Consider the following 20,676-nt stretch of genomic DNA (forward strand, 5'->3'; position numbering starts at 1 on the left):
AGGTCAGGAGTTCAACACCAGCCTGGCCAACATGGTGAAATCCTGTCTCTACTAAAAATACAAAAATTAGCCGGGCATGGTGGCGCACGCTTGTAATCCTAACTATTCAGGAGGCTGAGGCAGGAGAATCGCTTGAACCCGGAAGGCGGAGTTTGCAGTGAGCCGAGATCTTGCCATTGCACTCCAGCCTGGGCAACAAGAGCGAAACTCCATCTCAGAAGAAAAAAAAAAAAAAAGACATAGAAACTCTTCTCACTATCTGGGCATTTTACAGGTATATATATTTAATGTATTAATTTGGGTTATTACCAATTTTTATTATTTTATTTATTTATTTATTTTGAGACAGAGTCTCACTGTCACTCAGGCTGGAATACAGTGGTGCGATCTCGGCTCACTGTAACTTCTACCTCCCGGGTTCAAGTGATTCTCCTGCCTCAGCCTCCCGAGTAGCTGAGATTAAGGCGTGCGCCACCATATCTGGCTAATTTTTGTATTTTTAGTAGAGATGGGTTTTCAACATATTGGCCAGGCTGGTCTCAAACTCCTGACTTCAGGTGATCCACCTGCTTCAGCCTCCCAGAGTGCTGGGATTACAGGCGTGAGCCACCACACCTGGCCTGGTTATCACCAATGTTTAAAATACTACCAATTGTGCTGCATTAAAATGCTTGTCAAACAAGTTTGTACTCTTGTAAATGTATTTTAAAGTGAAGTTGCTGGTAACACAGATTGTAATATCTGATGGACAGGCAGAATTCCTGGATTCCACTCCCACCAGTGGTGTTTGGGGCACCCATTGGCCTACGGTGGTTCTCAGCCAGAGATGCTTCTTCCTCTGAGGTTCTGCCCCTGAGGGGACATTTGGCAATGCCTGGAGATATTTTTGGCTGTCACAACTTGGGGGATGGTGACAGAGATGCTACTGATATCTAGTGGACAGAAGCCAGGGATGCTGCTTGACACCTTACAATAAACAGGAGAGTCCCCCACAACAAAGAATTATGTCAGTAGTTCCAAGGATGAGAAACCCTGGCCTCCACCAAGATTGCCAATGGTTGGCAGTGTCATTCTTTTCAGTCTTGCCAATCTGGTAGTTTGCAAAATGACAATTTATTCTGTACCTCTTCAGGATAATAGAGAAATCTTTTATTTCTTTCTTTATATATTACTCGAATTTGATATAATGAACATGTATGATTTCTATAATTCTTTTGAAAAGCCATTAAGGATCTTTTATTTATTTATTTATTTTTGAGGTGGCGTATCACTCTGTTGCTCATGCTGGAGTGCAGTGGCATGATCTCGGTTCACTGCAACCTCCACCTCCCAGGTTCAAGCAACTCTCCTGCCTCAGCCTCCCGAGTAGCTGGGACTACAGGCATCCGCCACAATGCCTGGCTAATTTTTGTATTTTTAGTAGAGACGGGGTTTCACCATGTTGGCCAGGCTGGTCTCGAACCCCTGACCTGGGATTACAGCCATGAGTCACTGCACTTGGCGCCATTAAGGTTTTTTTTTGTTTGTTTTTTTGTTTTTTTAAAGATCTATACCTCTTGGACCATTAACTGTTGACTGACTTTGCAGTGTGTTCCTAAGACAATTGTGTATGTGCCTGCTTGTTTTTCCCTGATAAGGTATAGAAAGAAGTCCTCAGTGTGGGCCTTGAGAATCCATCGTGCTTCAGGTTCCAGTCTCCCATCCTCTGGCCTTCAGAATTCCTCTATTGCTCTTCCAAACCATTTTCACCTGGTGGACACCCAGGCCCAGGGTCTGTCTCCAAGAATCATCTTGGCCCAGAGAGACTCCTTACCACTGAGCAGACCTCCAAAACAAAATGTACCTTGCGGCTGACCCTGGGAAACCCAGCACATACTCCATGGACTCATCTGCCCAGGGGCACATTTCATGCTCACGTTCATTTCCCAGCTTTGAAATCTGAGATCTGTTTGCCCAGTGACCTTCCAGGGCTGTCAGAGCTGAGCCAAGCCCCCTGGTGCTGTTGCAGAGCTGGAGCTGCTGGCATAGGCTCTGGTGGGGGTCACATTCCCTCCTCATCTCCACCACATCCCGTCAGAGTGGAAATGGAGTGGAGCCCAGTCTTACCCACTCCCAGTCCCCACCCGCTCCCCGGCAGGGCAAGGACTCCCGGAGCAGTGCCGTGCTCCTTCCACTTGGTGCAGAGCGAGCCAGAGTCAGCCTGGAGGAAGTGTCCTGGGGAACTTGTTGATAACACTTGGATATTCCCAAGAAAATGTCCCACGTGGTAGAAGTGGCGTAGACTTGCCTGCAGCCCTTGTGAATCATGTGGAGTGGGCTCCTCCAATAGCCGACGTTCAGAGTGGGCAGACAGCTCCTGGCCCTGGTGCTGGGCACAGGACTTCTGCCAGCAGTTCTGTGTGTTTGATCTGCAGCCCAGTGTGGTTTTCCAGTAAAGCAAAGGCGTATATGAAGGCTGCGTGGTCTAAGTCTCCACTCCCTAGAATCCACACCAGTCATGTCGGGCACGGAGTGTCCAAGCTGCGAGGCCATGAATGCCTGAGACACCTAGGCATTGCTGACTTGGAGAGATGGCAGTAAGCGGGAGGGGCGGAGAGGACGTAAGGAGACGGATCTGAGTTCTCAGCCTGCCCTGCCGCCTGCCCTGGGCAGATAAATCACTGGACCTCTTGGGTTTCAGCTTCTTCATTAACTGTTTATTAAAAGCATTCACCCTTTTTCAATCTGAAGTTTTCTTTAAAACACTGCCAATTAGAGAAGGCTGGCTAAAATGAACTAGAGATTTAAAGTAGAGTTTAGAGTAAGTCCAGCTCCTGTCTCTTATTCAAAAGTAAGCAATGCTCAGAACAGGAAGAGAAAAAAAAAGAGATACAGCCAAGCAAAAAGTAACTCCTAAAGAACACCCATGATGCCACCCACTCAGAGGCCATGGCGTCCTGGTGGAAGCCTTCCAGATATGTGGTTCTTTTTCATTTGTTTTAGGGAAACGTAGTCTCACTCTGTCACCTAGGCTGGAGTGCAGTGGTGAAATCTTGGCTCCCTGCAACCTCTGCCTCCCCTGTTCAAGCAATTCTCCTGCCTCAGCCTATTTATTTATTTATATTTACAGTTTTTATTTATTTATGTTTTATTTATTTATATTTATTTTTATAAATTAATTTTTATAAATTTATTTGATAAATAGGCCGGGCACCTATTTATTTTTATTTATATTTATATTTTATTTATATTCTATATTATTTATTTATTTATTTGTTTTATTACAGGCTCATACCTGTAATCCCAGCACTTTGGGAGGCCAAGACGGGCAGATCACTTGAGGGTCAAGAGTCTGAGACCAGCCTGGCTAACATGGTGAAACCCTATCTCTACTAAAAATACAAAAATTAACCAGTTGTTGTGGCAGGCACCTGTAATCCCAGCTACTCAGGGAGGCTGAGGCAGGAGAACCACTTAAACCCGAGAGGCAGAGGTTGCAGTGAGCTGAGATCATGCCACTGCACTCCAGTCTTGGCAACAGAGTGAGACTCCATCTTAAAAATAAATAATAAATAAATAAATAAATGTGGATTCCCACGCTGTACTATAAACCAATTAAATCAGAATCTCTAGGGCTGGGTTCCTGGCATTGCTACTTTATAAATAAAGACCTTAGTTAGTTCTAAAGTGCACACAGGGTAAAAAATCACTGACTGACACCCCTCCGCTCCCCGCCACCTTCTCTTTCACTGCTTTAGCTTGAAATCTCTACTGGGTGACACTGATGCCAGCCCAGTTTGGTTTGGAGCAGAAGCAGTGGTTCTCAGGATCACCTGGGAGCTTTATAAAATGTCCATGTCAGGGCTCCTGTCCCAGACCAACTGAATCAGAATTACTAGGTGTCAGGGCCAAGAGATTATTGTTTCAGAAAGCTACCCAGATGCTGCTGAGGTTCAGCCACCAGTGTAGAGTCTAATATAAGAACGATCTAGGATTACTACATTCTTCTGCTGAACATTCAGATTCAAAGTCTGGGGTGAGGACCAGGAACCTGTATGTTTAACAAGTGCCATAGGTGATTCTCACGAGATGCAAGGTTGAGAAACACAGATGGAGGAAAGATCCCTGGATTGGAGTCAGTAAGACAGGGCTCCTGGCTGTGTGACTTCTCACAGGTCACTTACCCTCTCTGAGATTCATCTCTTCATCTGTAAAATAGAGATGATGATAGTAACTGCATGAGGCAGAGATCCATCTCTGCCCCCAGAGACCTGTGTTCTCAGTCCATAGGACGCAGTAGGTGTTGGAAAGAGGCTGCCACTCACCAGGGACTGCATTTCCCAGCTCCACTTTGCACTGAGGTGGGGCGACCACATGACTGAGTTGTGGCCAATGAACGTGGGCAGAAGTGAGGAATGCTGCTGCCCATAAAACCCCCATGATCCTCCACTCTCTCTTCCCATCTGCCCATCGGATATCAATGCCCGGGGGAACGTGAAAGCCCCAAGGGAAGGTTGATAGAACTCTTTGTTCCTCCCCACACTGCTGCCAACTGGACTTTATATTAGTGAAAAGTAAATTTCCATGTGTTTAGCTACTGAGACTTGTATCTGTTACAGTAAGGATCGCTATGTTACCAAACATACCGCCTCTGGGAGTGTGGCAAAAATTAAATGCTCTGATGCAGAGGTTGCAAACTGACAATGTATGGACTTGGATCCACCCTGTAGACATGTTCTGTTATGCCTGCCCCAGTGTTCTTTTTTATATAAATTTATCAATAAATTTTTATTTTTATTTTTTTTGAGATGGAGTCTCGCTCTGTCACTCAGGCTGGAGTGCAGTGGCGCCATCTTGGTTCACTGCAACCTCTGCCTCCCAGGTTCAAGCGATTCTCCTGCCTCAGCCTCCCAAGTAGCTGGTATTACAGCTGCACAGCACCATGCCCAGCTAATTTTGTATTTAGAGACGGGGCTTCGCCATATTGGCCAGGCTTGTCTCGAACTCCTGACCTCAGGTGATCCACCGCCTTGGTCTCCCAGAGTGCTGGGATTACAGGCGGGAGCCACTGCACCCAACCGAATTTATCAGTAAATTTTTAAATGAGCAAATTCACACAAACATCTGGATTTCCAGGTTCGTGAAAACCCAGAATCACTGGCACCTGGGTTTGCATTCCAGTGGCTGGACGAGGAGCGACTGTCGTGTTGAGAAGAACTTGTGCTCTCCAGTTTGCCACAGTCTCCACCACACAGCATTGCTTTACGCCTGGCTTGCCTCATTCATGGCACTTCTCCCATGCCTGCAGCTTCTCAAGTCAGTGAACCTATAGAATGAGACCACCACTTCTCCTGTTGTCCTTCCCAGCTTTTCCCCATCTCCCCTTTTCCCTAGTTTATAAGACAGGAGAAGGGGGAGAAAGCAAAAAGTTGGAAAGAAACAGAAGTAAAATAAATAAATAAATAGCTAGATGACCTTGGCACCACCACCTGGCCCTGGTGGTTAAAATAATAATAATAATATTAACCCCTGTCCAAAACTACTAGTGTTATCTATAAATTCCAGACATTGTATGAGAAAGCATTGTAAAACTTTTTGTTCTGTTAGCTGATGCATGTAGCCCCTCGTCACATTTTCCATGCTTGCTTGATTTATCACGACCCTTTTACATGGATCCCTTAAAGTTGTAAGCCTTTTAAAAGGTCATGTATTTCTTCTTCAGGGAGCTCGGCTCTTAAGACGCGAGTCTGCCGTCGCTCCCGGCCGGAAAAAAAAAACCTCTTCCTTCTTTAATCTGGTGTTTGAGAAATTTTGTCTGCGGCTCGTCCTGCTATAAACCCTGATGCAATAGATGTAGAAGTGATGCGTTAGCTGTTAAGATTTGTCACAGCAAAATTCAAGTGACTTCTTACTCTCAGGAAAGCCATTCTTGCCCAGAATTTGGAAGCAAAAATATTCTGGGTGCTCCTTACAGGCTGAAAGATGTTCCCCACCCCAACCCTACCCATATCTGTGGCCATTTCAGCATCCACTATATGGAGGCAGAGGTAAGAGATGGGACAAGCTCAACTGGATTTGGGGGTCAGATAGCCCTGGGTCCCAACGCCAGCTATGCTTGCTTCCTAGCTGGGGATTGGGGGCCGGGCATTTCTTGTTTTCCTTCTTTCTTTCTCTCTCTTTCTTTCTTTCTTTTTTTTGAGAAGGAGTTTCGTTCTTGTCACCCAGGCTGGAGTGCAATGGCGCAATCTAGGCTCACTGCAACCTCCACCTCCTGGGTTCAAGCAATTCTTCTGCCTCAGCCTCCCAAGTAACTGGGATTACAGGCACCCACAACCATGCCCAGCTAATTTTTGTATTTTCAGTAGAGACAGGGTTTCACCATGTTGGTCAGGCTGGCCTCGACTTCCTGACTTCTGGTGATTCGCCTGCCCCTGCCTCCCAAAGTGCTGGGATTACAGGTGTGAGCCACAGCCCTGGCCAGCATTTATTGTTTACTGAGTCACTGTTTCCATCTGTCAAATGTGGACATTAATGCCCTTTCCATGAGATTTTGGTAACAGGTCTAGCTCAGAAGGACATTCAGACAATGTGAAGTCCCTTCCCTTTTCCTGCAGTGTGAGGACCAGGACTGGCACAGGGAAATCAAGCAGTATCTTTTTTTTTTTTTTTTTTTTTCTGAACAACTTAGATTAAAAAAATTTTTAAAAACGATGGAATAATGCATGTCTACAATAGGTATATTAGTCAGCTTGGGCTGCCATAACAAAATATCACACCCGAGGTGGCTTACACATCAGAAACTAAATGAAAGAAGTAGACAGAAAAAAAAAAATCAGAAACTCATTTTCTCACAGTTGTGGAAGCTGCAAATCCAAGATTAAGGTACCAGCAGGGTTGGTTTCTGTTGAGGCCCCCCTTGCTGACTTGCAGACAGCAACCTTCTCATTGTGTCCTCACAGGGCCTTTCTTCTGTGAGCACTCCTATGTCTCTTCCTCTTAGAAGGAAAAGAGTCTTGTTGAATTGGGGCTTCGCCCTTATGACCTAATCTAACCTTTATTATGTCCTCAAAGGCTCTATTTTCATATATAACCACATTAGGGGTTACTTCATCATATCAATTTTGGGATGCACAATTAAGTCCATAACAGAAGGAAAACCAGAAACTCCAATTAAGAAAAATAAATAACAGGCCAGGTGCAGTGGCTCATGCCTGTAATCCAGCACTTTGGGAGGCCAAGGAGGGTGGGTCATTTGAGGTTAGGAGTTCGAGACCAGCCTGGCCAACATGGTGAAACCCTGTCTCTACTAAAAATACAAAAATTAGCCAGGTGTAGTGACATGTACTTGTAATCCTAGCTACTTGGGAGGCTGAGGCAGGAGAATTGCTTGAACCCAGGAGGTGGAGGTTACAGTGAGCCGAGATTGTGCCACTGTACTCCAGCCTGGGTGACAAGAGTAAGACTCCATCTCAAAAAAAAAAGAAAGAAAGAAAAATAAACAACAAAAAAAAAACCCACTCATGATCTCTTCTTACCCTTGTCTCTACCCATCTCAATATAACCACATGACTACTATTAAACTTTTATTTATATGTCTTAAAAAATTGAATTGTACATACTTTTTTGGTAACCTGCTTTTTTCCTCTTTACATTTTAAAGGTTGTAATAACCTAAGCTAAATAGAATTTTTAAAACACCTTATATAATCAATACCTGTTCTTAAAATTTAAACATATCATGAAATCCTTCCTTATATTTAGTGGATATGAATTATTCCATGGTGCAGTATGATGACTCACACCTATAATCCCAATAATTTGGGAGGCCTAGATGGGCAGATTGCTTGAACTCAGGAGTTCAAGACCAGCCTGGGCAACATGGTGAAACCCCATATCTACAAAAAGTACAAAAGTTAGCTGGGTATCGTGGCACAAGCCTGTTGTCCCAGCTACTCAGGAGGCTGAAGTGGGAGGATCACCTGAGCTTGTGGAAGTGGAGGCTGTAGTGAGCCATGATTGCATCACTGCACTCCAGCCTGGGTAACAGAGTGAGACCCTCTCAATCAATCAATTCATCCAACTGTGTTATAGATATACTCTAATTTTTAAGTCAAATCCCCTATTGTCTGGACACTTCAAAATTCATTTTCTATGGACTTAGTGTTCATTAGCTCTTGACTTTAGGCTACTACCATTCATATCCAGATGAGTCTCAGTTTCCCGATGTATATTATCAGGATAATAACAATATCTTTCTCAAGATAATGTCCATAAAGTGCTTAGCGCACTGTCTGGCACATGGAAAACCCTCGTAGCTGTTATTATGATTATTATAAATTCGTACAACCTTGTATACCTAGCCAATAGTTTCTATAGGATAAATTCCTAAAAGGTAAGTACATTTGACAGATTTTCGTTAAATTTCACCAAATTTTCTTCCTGAAAGGCTAGGCAAATCCACAATCTCTTATCTGAAATGAATTTTTGAATTTGGCTTTTGTGGGATTTTAGAAAGGTAATGTAGTACTATACTAAATATTAGTGAAATTCCCAGTGGGGGCCGGGGCAGCACCTCATAATCAAATACATTAATGTTTCTTTAGAGAAAGATAAATAAAAATCATAGTCTCATATCAGTTCAGTGCAGATGTTGCCACTAAATGAGTTTGTCTTAAACTTGTAACTTGCAGTGGGGATAGAGAGAGAAAACTTTTGATTTTGTAACTTTGGACTTTAAAATTGCAGTTAGCAAATTATTGGCTTTCATAACTGGCAAGTTTAGTGGGCTGGAGCTGCAGGGTTGCTTAAGACAGCAACTCAGTTATTTCACCCAGAGGTCATTTGCTTCCAGCTCAGTACCCTGTCATTTGGTGTCAGCTTCATTCAAGCCTGGCTCCCCTCAAGAATGGCTGCCAGGAGCAGTGGAGGCTACAGGCTTCCTGGCCAAAGTTTAGCAAAAAGAGCAGCCACATCCCATGACTGGGTGCAGTGGTTCATGCCTGTAGTCCCAGCACATTGGGAGGCCAAGGTGGGCAGATCACCTGAGGTCAGGAGTTCAAAACCAGCCTGGCTAACATGGTATAACCCCGTCTCTACTAAAAATACAAAAGTTAGCCAGGTGTGGTGGCACATGCCTGTAATCCCAGACACTTAGAGACTGAGGCAGGAGTAACTCTTGAACCCAGGAGGTGGAGGTTGCAGTGAGCCAAGATCACACCTCTGCACTCCAGCCTGGGCAACAGAGTGAGACTGTCTCAAAAAATAAAAGAAAGAAAGAAAAAGAAAAAGAAAAAAAAAAAGAGCAGACACATCCCACAAGCACTGCACAAAAACCTGAGCTTTGCACTAACAGGACCACCCCTGGACCACCAGCAAAATGCTCTGGGCTGACTGGCTCACGTATTAGAAACAATCACTGGAACAAGGGAGGATGAGATTAACCTGATTGGCTTTGACCACTGGGGCAGAAGTCAAGGTAAGCCCCACCCTAGTCCCTTGGCTGCAACATGAAGGGGTGGGGTGAGGGGAGGTAGATGTGTGTAGAATGGATGTTGGACAGACAACTACAGTGTCCACTGCAGATTTTAGTATGAATTTCTTGTTTCTAATTTTAACTACTACTTATTGATTTGCAGGAACTCTTTATGTATGACGAATATTATGTCTTGATATGGTTTGGCTGTGTCCTCACCCAACTCTCATCTTGAATTATAGCTCCCATAATCCCCACATGTTGTGGGAGGGACCTGGTGGGAGGTAATTGAATCATGGGGGTGGGTTTTCATGTGCTGTTCTCATGATAATGAATAAGGTTCATGAGATCTGATGGTTTTATAAAGGGCAGTTCCCCTGCACACACTCATCTTGCCTGCTGCCAAGAGAGTACATGTAAGACACGTCCTTGCTCCTGTTTCACCTTCACCATGATTGTGAGGCCTCTTCAGTCATTAAATCTCTTTTTCTTTATAAATTATCCAGTCTCAGGTATTTCTTCATAGCAATATGGAAATGGATGAATACATGTTTTTATGTAAATTGTGAATATTTCTCCCAGTCTATTTCTTTTCTTTTAACTTTATTTTATAATTTTCATGGTACAAAATTTGTTAAGCTTTGTGTATCAAATCTGTCAGCCCTTCCCCTACTCTTTAAGTCCAAGCAGGATTTAAAGTGTTTTGGAGTAGAAGGGAAAATGATGGGGAGCAGCAGTGCCCTTCAAGACCTTGGAAATAATGTCACCTCTCGAATTAAAATGATACCCAGTGAATGCGATTAGTGTTCTGAAAAAGAGAATTGAGAGATTGCCTAAAAGTGTGGAACGGAGACTTTAGGGTCACGGCAAACTTCCATCAGGCTGACCAGAGGTCATCTCCGGGGCAGGCCAGGGGTCATTCATTGATTGACTTGTTTATTTAATACTGGGCACCTACTCTGTGTCAGGCTCTGGGCCAGGAGCTGAAGGCAGCAGTGAACATTACCACATCCTTACCCTTATGGAGCTTATATCCCTATCAGAGAGATAGATAATAACTGCACGGCAGGCCAGGTGCAGTGGCTCACATTTGTAATCCCAGCACTTTGCGAGACCGAGGCGGTGGATCACTTGAGGTCAGGAGTTTGCGACCAGCCTGAGCAACATGGAGAAACCCCGTCTCTACTAAAAATACAAAATAAGCCAGGCAAGGTGGCGCACACCTGTAATCCCAGCTACTTGGGAGGCTGAGGCAGGAGAATGGTTTGATCCTGGGAGGCGGAGGTTGCAGTGAGCCGAGATCGAGCCATTGCGCTCCAGCCTGGGTGACAAGAGTGAAACTCCGTCTCAAAACAAAACAAACAAACAAACAAAAAACAAACAGAAAAACCCTGCTTGGCAGACCCCCTGTTGGAAAGTGCTATGGAGAAAAATAAAGTCATGTAAAGGAGTGCTGGGTCAGAGTAGCTACCTCTTTTACATGGGCAGTCAAGAAAGGTTTAGCTAATTCTTGGTTTTTTTGTTTTTTTGTTTTGTTTTTTTTTTTTTTTGAGACGGAGTCTCGCTCTGTCGCCCAGGCTGGAGTGCAGTGGCCAGATCTCAGCTCACTGCAAGCTCCGCCTCCTGGGTTCATGCCATTCTCCTGCCTCAGCCTCCCAAGTAGCTGGGACTACAGGCGCCCGCCACCTCGCCCGGCTAGTTTTTTGTATTTTTTAGTAGAGACGGGGTTTCACCGTGTTAGCCAGGATGGTCTCGATCTCCTGACCTCGTGATCCACCTGTCTCGGCCTCCCAAAGTGCTGGGATTATAGGCTTGAGCCACCACACCCGGCCAGGTTTAGCTAATTCTAAGCTGGCATTTACATGAGCAGAGATATGAAGGTGCTGAGGGAGACAGCTTGGGGAAAAAAAAAAAAAAAGAGCATGGCAGGCAGTGGGAACAGCAAGTGAAGAGACCCTGGGCAAAGTGTGGAGCGGCACCCACTGCCTCCAGGGAAGAGTCGGGAGGCCGATGGGCTGGGGCAGCGGGCAAGGGAGGGCGAAAGGAGATGGGGAGGTGTGATGGGGACCAGACGGGGCCAGATGGGGTAGCACCTTAAGTCATTAGGACTTTGGCCCTCCTCTGTGTGAGATGAGGCACCACTGGAGGATTGACTGTGAGTCACTAAACACCCCTGAGATCTTTGTATTAAACCTGCCTGGAAAAAGACAGGAGACAGAGAGTCAGTAAAAAAAACTTGGAAAGGCGGCCCTAGAGAGCCAGAAGTCAGCCGTGTGTCCTAGCCATGTTCAAGGAGGAGAGACACTGGCTGGGGAATCCCAGAATGGGCCAACTGAACCATCCATCCTCACATCAAGGTGATAACAGTATCGACCTCAATGAGATAATGGCAGTGGGGTGCTTAGCGAGGTATTGAGCACATGGAACATCCTCCTGGCTGTTATTATGTCATGATAACATATGATCATATGTGTTATCAGACACTTTTATTATACAGTCTGCCAGTATAGGTCTGGGTGAGATGTTCCCCAGGTGTCCCATCTCATTGTGCCCTGAGTTCACATTCAGTGGCAACCACTTGGCTGAGTCCATTTCTAGGTGTCACAGAAGGAGGGGAGGAGTAGTCCCACCCTGTGAGGAATACGTACTTTTCAGATTTCTGACACCCAAACTGGACAATAATTTCACCACTTAAAACTCTCTAGGGGGCTGGCCATGGTGGCTCACACCTGTAATCCCAGCATTTTGGGAGGCCGAGGCAGGCAGATCACCTGAGGTCAGGAGTTCAAGACCAGCCTGGCCAACATGGTGAAACCCCATCTCTACTGAAAATATAAAATTAGCCAGGCATGGTGGAGCACGCCTGTATTCCCAGCTATTCAGGAGGCTAAGGCAGGAGAATCGCTTGAACCCAGGAGGTAGAGGTTGCAGTGAACCGAGATGGCACCATTGCACTCCAGTCTGGGCGACAGAGCGAGACTCCATCCCCCACCCAAAAAAAGAAAAAAACTACTCTTCAGGGACTTCCCAGTGCCCTTGGCACAATGTGATGACTCCTACAGGTGGCCTAAGTGGCCTAGCAGTACCACTCAGCCTCATGTCTCCACTCTGCCTCCAGCAGATGAGTGAGCATCAGCCTGTCAAGCACTCTGCCCCTGTCCCACCTCTGGGCCTGTGTCTCTACCTGGAGCATGCATCCTTTCCACCTCCTTCCCCCCAGCTGGCTATGCCCCCTCATCCCACAAGCCTCTGCTTCAAGTCCCTGAGCAAACGCTGATGATGCCTGCCTGGACGCCCCACTCTTCCCACTCAGTGCACATCAGCTGACCCCTAGCTCGAAACACTCATGTTTATTGCCGGAGGGCTTTCTGTGGCCACTGGGAACCACTCTGCCAACTGCAGGGCAGGCCTGAAGTGCCAAGGAATTAAAACTTCTCTCAAGAAGCAGCCCTCAAACAACGACTGACAGGACTTTCTGTGTAAATACCCCAGTTCTTTCCCTCCTTGGGCAGGGTAATGCTGAGGGCCTTCGTGTGGCTCTCAGAATTTCCCTTTGGGATTAAGCCCTGGTCACCCACAGTAGTAACTTGCTTGGCAATACACCTTCCTTGGCTGTCTTTCCTGTCTGCCCCACTTGCCTCCCAGGATGTCTTTTTTCTCGAAAGTTAATTATGTGCCCTTGAGTACGTGTCTTAGGGTCTGCTTGGCAGGAACCCATACTGAGAGCCATTGCCTCTGAAAAGCCTTCCCTGGCATCACCAGTGCTCAGACAGGGGATCCAGACGTCCCTTTCTGGCTCTACCACACCCCCTTCCCATCGCAGTCACGGCACTTATCACACAGTCCTATCATTGTCCAGGTCCCCACAAAAACACAGATGATTCACCAGGAAAGAAGTTAAGTTGGCTTTTGTTTGTTTGTTTGTTTGTTTTGAGACAGGGTCTCACTCCAGTTGCCCAAGTTGGAATGCAGCAGCGCAATCTCAGCTCACTGCAATCCTCCCATCTCACTGCAAAGCCTCCCAAGTAGCTGGGACTACAGGTGTGTGGCACAACACCCAGCTAATATTTTGTATTTTTACTAGAGATGGGGTTTTGCCATGTTTCCCAGGCTGGTCTTGAACTCCTGGACTGGAGCAATCCACCCACCTCAGCCTCCAGAAGTGCTGGAATTACAGGTGTGAGCCACCACACCCGGCCTGGTTTTTAAACAGTTGAAGGTATGGTGAATTTCACTCATAATTAATGAAATTCACATAAAGAATGCCAGCTGACAAATGGCAACAAAAGGACAAAATTAGAAAATCAGCATTTTCTAATGATAGTAACTGATTCAGTCACAGACCATCAATGAATGAGGAACTGGACACCCACAAGGAGCTGGTCAGAAGAGGAGAAGTGGACATTTACCTAGAGAGGTGTGGTCACCGCCTGAAGCCCATGATCAGGCTTGGCATTATTAGCAGTGGGACAGTTAGACATGAAGTGAGGTGAAATGGAGCACATAGCACCACTCGTGAAATATAATTACTTTCTTACCCCAAAATGTTCCATCTAAATCTAATCCATCCATTGGATGTAAATACTAATTTTTGGGAAATATAGGAGAGAGTACAGGAAGTTAAAGGACACCACAGTGAAGCAACGTGACAGATCCCAGAGAGGAACACTGTCCAAGACAACTGGCCCAGTCTCTTCATGAGTCACTGCCATTGGGGGTCAAAAAAAAAAAAAAAATACAGTGAGGACCATATTAGATTAAAATAGACTTAAGACTGCAGGAACAAAATCCATTACGTGGTCCTTGATTGGATCCTGGTTGAAACCACCTGTAAAGACATTTCTGGCAAAACTGGAGAGATTTGAATATAAATATATTTTTTGAGACAGGGTCTCACTCTGTGGCCCAGGCTGGAGTGCAGTGGCATAATCTCAGCTCACTGCAATCTCCACCTCCCAGGCTCAAGCGATTCCCCCCGCCTCAACCTCCTAAGTAGCTGGGACAACAGGCACATGACACCATGCCTGGCTAATTTTTGTATTTTTTGTAGAGATGGGGCCTCACCATGTCACCCAGGGTGGCCTTAAACTCCTGGACTCAAGTGATATGCCTGCCTCGGCCTCCCAATGTGCTAGGATTACAGGCGTGAGCCACCATACCTGGCCTTCATATTGTTAATTTCTTAATATGAAAATTGCATTTTATGTAAGAAAATGACCTATGTTAGATACAAATTATTTGATACTTTATAAGTATCGAATACCGATATATTTAGTTGGAGAAATATCATGATGCCTATAATTTATTTCAAAATACTTCACTCCCCAATTAAACAAATATGGCAAATTTTTCCCAATGCTTATACCTAGGTGATAGATATATGGATGTTCATTGAGCTACTTTCACATGTTTGAAATTGTTTTGTAATAATAAGAAAAAAAAAAGCAAACTAAAGACATACCATTTTCTCCCCATAGATTCACAAAGAAACAGTTTTAAAATAGGCTGCGTTGGCAAGGGTGAGGGAAATGGGCACTGTAGTATAACCTCTTTGAAGTGATGTTTGGCAAAGCCATGCCCTTCAATTGCTTCTAGGAATTTAGCAAACAGATTATATAGAAATATGGGCAAATATATATAAATAAGGATATTCACTGCAGCTTTATCTTTATTATAAAAGATTAGAAACAACATATATGTCCATCAGTAGAAGTTAAGTAAATTTTTTGTGATCTATCCATATAGTACAGAGTCCTACAAAGTATAGGGTAGACCTGTTGTGCTGATAGGAAACTCTTTCCAAGATGTCTTGCTAAGTGAACAAGCCAAAGAGCAGGCCAGTGTCTGTCTGTCTGTCTGTCTGTCTTATTGCTATATCTCTGGTGCCTAGCAACACACCTGGCACACAGTGGGTCCACAATTAATATTAGTTGAGGGAATGAACACGTATCTGAGCATGACTGCTGTGAGTCAGGCTCCCTGAATGCCACCAGTTTCAAGACATTGATAGGGGCCAGATTTTCCATACCATCAAATTTCCACCCAACAGGATGGCCGCTCCTGGTCCAACTGCTGGCATGCAAACCCAGGTGCCAGCTATTCTGGGTTTTCATGAACCTGGAAATCCAGATGTTTGCATGAAATTGCTCATTTTAAAATTTGTCAATAAAATAACACTGGGGTAGGCATAAGAGAACATATCTGCAGGGTGGGTCCAAGCCAACACATTGTCAGTTTGCAACTTCTGCATTAGCGTATTTAACTTTTGCCACACTGCTGGAGGCAGTATGTTCAGTAACACAGCACTTGTTGCTATAACAGATACAAACCTCAGTGACTTCACACAATAGAATTTTATTTTCACTCATATAAAGTCCATTTGGCAGCAGGTGTGGGGAGGAAGAAGGAGTTTTATCAACTTTCCCTTGGGGCTTTCAAGTTCCTCCAGGCATTGATATTCAATAGGCAGATGGGAAGAGAGAGTGGAGGATCATGGGGGTTTTATGGGCAGCAGCATTCCTCACTTCTGCCCACATTCATTGGCCACAACTCAGTCATGTGGTTGCCCCACCTCAATGCAAAGTGGAGTAGTCCCTGGTGAGTGGCAGCCACCTTCCAACAACTACTGTGTCCTATGGACTGAGAACACTGGGTGACAGTGATCCATCTCTGCCTCGTGCAGTTATCATCATCTCTACTTCACAGATGACGAGTCGAATCTCAGAGAGGGTAAGTGACCTGTGAGAAGTCACCCAACCAGGAGTCCTATCTTACTGCCTCCAATCCAGGGATCTTTCCTCTATCTCAGTGTTTCCCAACTGTGTTAGACCATTCTCACATTGAGATAAAGAAATACCTGAGACTGGGTAATTTATAAAGAAAAGAGGTGTAATTGGCTCATGGTTCTGCAGGCTATACAGGAAGCATGGCACCAGCACCTGCGTGGCTTCTGGTGAGGCCTCAGAAAGCTTCCAATCATGGCTGAAGGCAAAGGGGAAGTTGGCATATCATATGGTGAGAGAGGAAGCAAGACAGAGTAGGGGAAGATGTGCCACATACTTATTTTTTTATTTTGCTTTCTTAACCTGTTCCCGACCACACACTTTTAGACAATCAGATCTCACAAGAACTCACTGACTATTGCAAGGACAGCACCAAGCCAAGAGGGGTACACCCCCATGATCCAATCACCTCCTACAAGGCCCCACCTCCCGCACTGGGGACTACATTTCAACATGAAATTTGGTGGAGACACAGATGCAAACCATATCACCAACCTTGCATCTCATGAGAATCGCCTATGGCACTTGTTAAACCTGCAAGATTGTGACCCTGGGAGCATACAGGATTGAATTTTCCTTCAAGATATACCATGCCCTTTTTTGCAAAATCGAACAGTGAACAATAACAAAAATTTCACAAAAGAGTGACAAAAAATGTATGCTGAACGAGGGAGGCTAATGTAGCAACTGAGACTTGATAGAAAATGTAGCTATAGGTTTTGTGGCAGCCAAGGCAAAAGGGAAACCCAGGGGCCACAGAACATCTGTTACCTGGTAGAAGGAGGTTCACTGGTTCCTTTTGAGTACGGCTTACAGCCTGGGGGATGAGGTACCCAGGAGTCCTTAGCAGCATGATGGATGGGGGTGGGTGGTGGGGGGTAAGAAGGAGGACTGAGCTTATCTTCCTAGTACATCTATTTCCATCTGTTGTCCCAGGGTCTGCTTCTGTATTTCCTCAATGGTAAATAAATTAAAACACAGTATTTATAGTAATGGAAGTATAGGTGTATTAAGGAACTTTTCTGAAGTTCTTATGAATGTTTAGGGCAGACTTTGTGACAGCAAAGGCATTATGGGCTTTCTTTGGGCTCACCTGGTTATGCCTTGGTAGAAGATGCGACCTGGAACCAATGACTTGACATTTCTGAGCCTCGCCTTTCTCATCTGTGAAAAATGATGATTGTGCAGATGAAATGAGATGATGCATGTAAGGGGCTCAGGTTGATAAATGGTTGCTGTGCCATTGTTTATATTCTTACCATATTATCATGACCTTATGGCTAGGAGCACAGACTCTGGAGCCAGACTGCCTATGTTCACATCAGCCTCAACACCTACCAGCTCGATGACCTTGGGCAAGGTCACTTAGCCTCTCTGTGCCTCAGTTTCCTTCTCTGTAAAATGAAGCTAATAGGACTATTGTGAGAGCTAAATGGGCTGATAGTTGTAAAGCTCTTAGAACAGTGCCTGGGCATACAGTAAGTAAGTGTCTGCTATGTAAGTGTCTGTTAAATATATCATAGTCTGTTCCCTCTACCCTTCGAGGCCCTTCAGGGGAAAAGTTAGAAGATAACAGCTTCAACGCGAGACAAGTAATTTCCAGACACTAATTTCTAAAGGAACAGATCTCTAGAATCCCAGTTAAGAGGTATTTGCCCCTTAGAAGACCGAGAAGCAGGAAAGCGTTGATGATGGTGGAATCTTTGGCAGGTGCCTGGCCCCACACGCTGATCTGTTTGGGGGGCACGACCTACTTCCTCGGGTTCCTTCCATCCTTGCAGGGAGACTGACACTGAGGGCTGGCGGCTTTTCTGGCGCGGGCCAGGGGCGGGCCAGGGGGAGGAGAAGGAAGGAGCTCCCGGGATCCCCTTGCCCCCTCCCCCAACTGCCCGGTGAGTAATGACATTCACGGAGCGGGGAGGGAGGGAGGAGAGGGGCAGGCTCGGCGAGGCCATGTGATGCTGGGCGAGAGAGAGCCGCCGCGCCGGAGCCTCCTTCTTTCCTGCCTCTGATTCCGGGCTGTCATGGCGACCCCCAACAATCTGACCCCCACCAACTGCAGCTGGTGGCCCATCTCCGCACTGGAGAGCGATGCGGCCAAGCCGGCGGAGGCCCCCGACGCTCCCGAGGCGGCCAGCCCCGCCCATTGGCCCAGGGAGAGCCTGGTTCTGTACCACTGGACCCAGTCCTTCAGCTCACAGAAGGTAGAAACGGGCCGGGAGCCGCCTGCGCCGGTGGCCGGGAGGCTTGGGGAGGGGAGCCCCAGGGCTTGAGGGATCTGACGGCAGCGAAAGACTGGAGGGGGAAACCTGGGGTCTGGGGGTCCCGGAGGTCGGGGGACGCGGGTGTTCCTTCCAGGGCTGCTCACCTGGGAGGCGACAGGCCCTGCCTGGGCCCCAGGAGCACAGTTCTCAATTTTAGGAGCATCCACTCTGCCTCTTTCCCTCCCAGAAACAGCAGGTCTGTCGGGGTGCGGGGCGCGGGCGGGTGGGTGGGGGTGCTGAGAAAAGAGACAAAGGCGAGGGGAAGAGAATGGGCACTGCTGGGAAGACGGCCTGGTGGGGTGGGAGGTGCTGCTGCTGCAGGGAGGGAGAAGAAGCGCTTCCTGGGGTCCAGCCCCGGTAGCCCCCTCTCAGTCCCTCCCTGCACGCTGCCTTCCCGGACACTGCAGCCCCCCAGGTCACAGCTCCTCTGCCCCTCTGTCTGCGGGCCTTCTTCTGGCTGGGGTTTGGAGGATCTGTCCCCAGTCGTCGCCCACCCCCCACTCCGTGTCTTGGGCTGAGAAGGAAGGAGTTAAACTATCCCCTCACACCAGCTCGGCTCAGCCCATCAGGTCTCTGTTTTGCTCTTAAAGGCACAGAGTGGCTTCAGCCCCTAAAATGCTTCTAGGACCTAGGGGAGCTGAGGGGCAGATGGAAATCCAATCTTATGCTGGATTCTCAGGGTTCCCGCTTCCTGGGGGTGAGGCAGTGAACTGCACCCCTCAGACAGGGGCGCCTCTAGGGGCGCAATCTCCCATCCTAGGCGGTTGTCCCGTCTCTGGGCCACGGATTCAGCACCATGGCCAGGGCCCAGAGGCAGGTCCTGCCGGGGCCTAAGCGGCACCACTGCCTGACACTCTGACTCCTGTTCTTCCTGGAAGATCCTTTTGTTCCACTCGCTTCTTTTTCCAGATGGAAAAACAGATTCCATGAAGAAAAAGGGCCTTGAAACCCAAAGACTTGGGTTTGAGTCTTGGTCCAGGCTCATTTCATCATCTGGAAAGCGGGATAGTGATAATAACAATAGCTACTTCCAATCCCAACCCCTTCTCAGGGTTGCTGATAGCGTTGTTGAAGAAGGGGTATAACTTAGGAACTTAGTGTTATAAACTGGGACTACTCAAACTTGAGCGTGCATTAGAATCCCTGGATGATCCTGCTTAAAACTCAGACTGCTGGATTCTACCCCAACGATCCTGATTCAGTGGGTCTGGAATGGGGTCCAAGATGCTGCTTTTCCAACGAGTGACCAAGTGATGCTGATGAAGCTGGTCCACCAATCATATTATCCACTGACTCACTGTGGCTGTGGACAGGTCCCTTTGCCTTTCCAAAGCCTCAGATTTATAATCTGTAAAATGGGGTGAATGCAGTAACTTCCTCGGAGGGCTATTGTGAGAGTGAAATGTGATATGATGCACAAAAAGTACTGATGGCAGTGCCTGGCGAGGGGTCAAGACTGTTGATAATGAGTGTTATGATTTTTTTTTTTTTTTTGAGACAGAGTCTTGCTCTGTTACCCAGGCTGGAGTGTAGTGACATGATCTCGGCTCACTGCAACCTCTGCCTCCTGGGTTTAAGTGATTCTCCTCTCTCAGCCTCCTGAGTAGCTGGGACTACAGGCACACACCACCACACCCAGCTAAATTTTTTGTATTTTTGGTAGAGATGGGGTTTCACCATGTTTGCCAGGCTGGTCTCGAACTGCTGATCTCAAGTGATCCACCCGCTTTGGCCTCCCAAAGTGCTAGGATTACAGGCATGAACCACCACGTGCTGCCATTTTGATGTTATTAAAGCACTAGGTAAAGGAGGGGTCAGAGTTAATCAAGGTCATACTGGAGTCACCCACAAATTCTGCACATGCTTGCACATGCCATGTCTCATGCAAGGAGCCTGGGGATGGGGGCTTTGGAGATGAATCAGACTGCCCTTCAGATTCTAGAACCTCCTTCCACCTAGAACATCAGGAAGTGGGCCCCAGCAGCTGGGACCAGAGGGGGGCAGGGAGGTGGCATCTCCCATAACCATATCATGAGGGAGCCTCCTGTTCTTTGCCCCATGAAATATTTCCTATGTAGCCTGAGCTCAGGGCTGAGGTGGCCCCTGAGTCAGGATGAGACCATCTGCTGCAGCCCCACTTTGGACCAAGTCTCTGGCCAAGCTAACCTGGGCATCTTTCT

At 46.7% G+C, this 20,676-nt stretch overlaps 2 protein-coding genes across 5 annotated transcripts in view; one reads left to right on the forward strand and one right to left on the reverse strand.

Moving 5' to 3' along the window:
• The window catches only part of OSER1 (oxidative stress responsive serine rich 1), a 104,129-nt gene that overhangs the window by 26,664 nt on the left and 56,789 nt on the right, over positions 1-20,676 (reverse strand). For both annotated transcript variants that reach the window (XM_065523188.1, XM_045362996.3), the window contains exon 2: positions 17,326-17,396. The gene's annotated coding sequence lies outside the window, so the exon portion shown is untranslated. The remainder of the gene's footprint in view (positions 1-17,325; positions 17,397-20,676) is intronic.
• The window catches only part of GDAP1L1 (ganglioside induced differentiation associated protein 1 like 1), a 32,290-nt gene continuing 29,606 nt past the window's right edge, over positions 17,993-20,676 (forward strand). For 2 of the 3 annotated variants that reach the window (XM_045362997.1, XM_074005389.1), the window contains exon 1: positions 18,190-18,436. In XM_045362997.1, coding sequence (XP_045218932.1) covers positions 18,257-18,436 — 180 coding nt within the window. In that variant the 5' untranslated portion in view covers positions 18,190-18,256. Of the gene's footprint in view, positions 18,125-18,189; positions 18,437-20,676 lie in introns of those variants that run through there. The other variant, XM_045362998.1, reaches the window with a different exon arrangement.

This window comes from Macaca fascicularis, chromosome 10, assembly GCF_037993035.2.
Source record: "Macaca fascicularis isolate 582-1 chromosome 10, T2T-MFA8v1.1".
NCBI classification, from domain to species: Eukaryota; Metazoa; Chordata; class Mammalia; order Primates; family Cercopithecidae; genus Macaca; species Macaca fascicularis.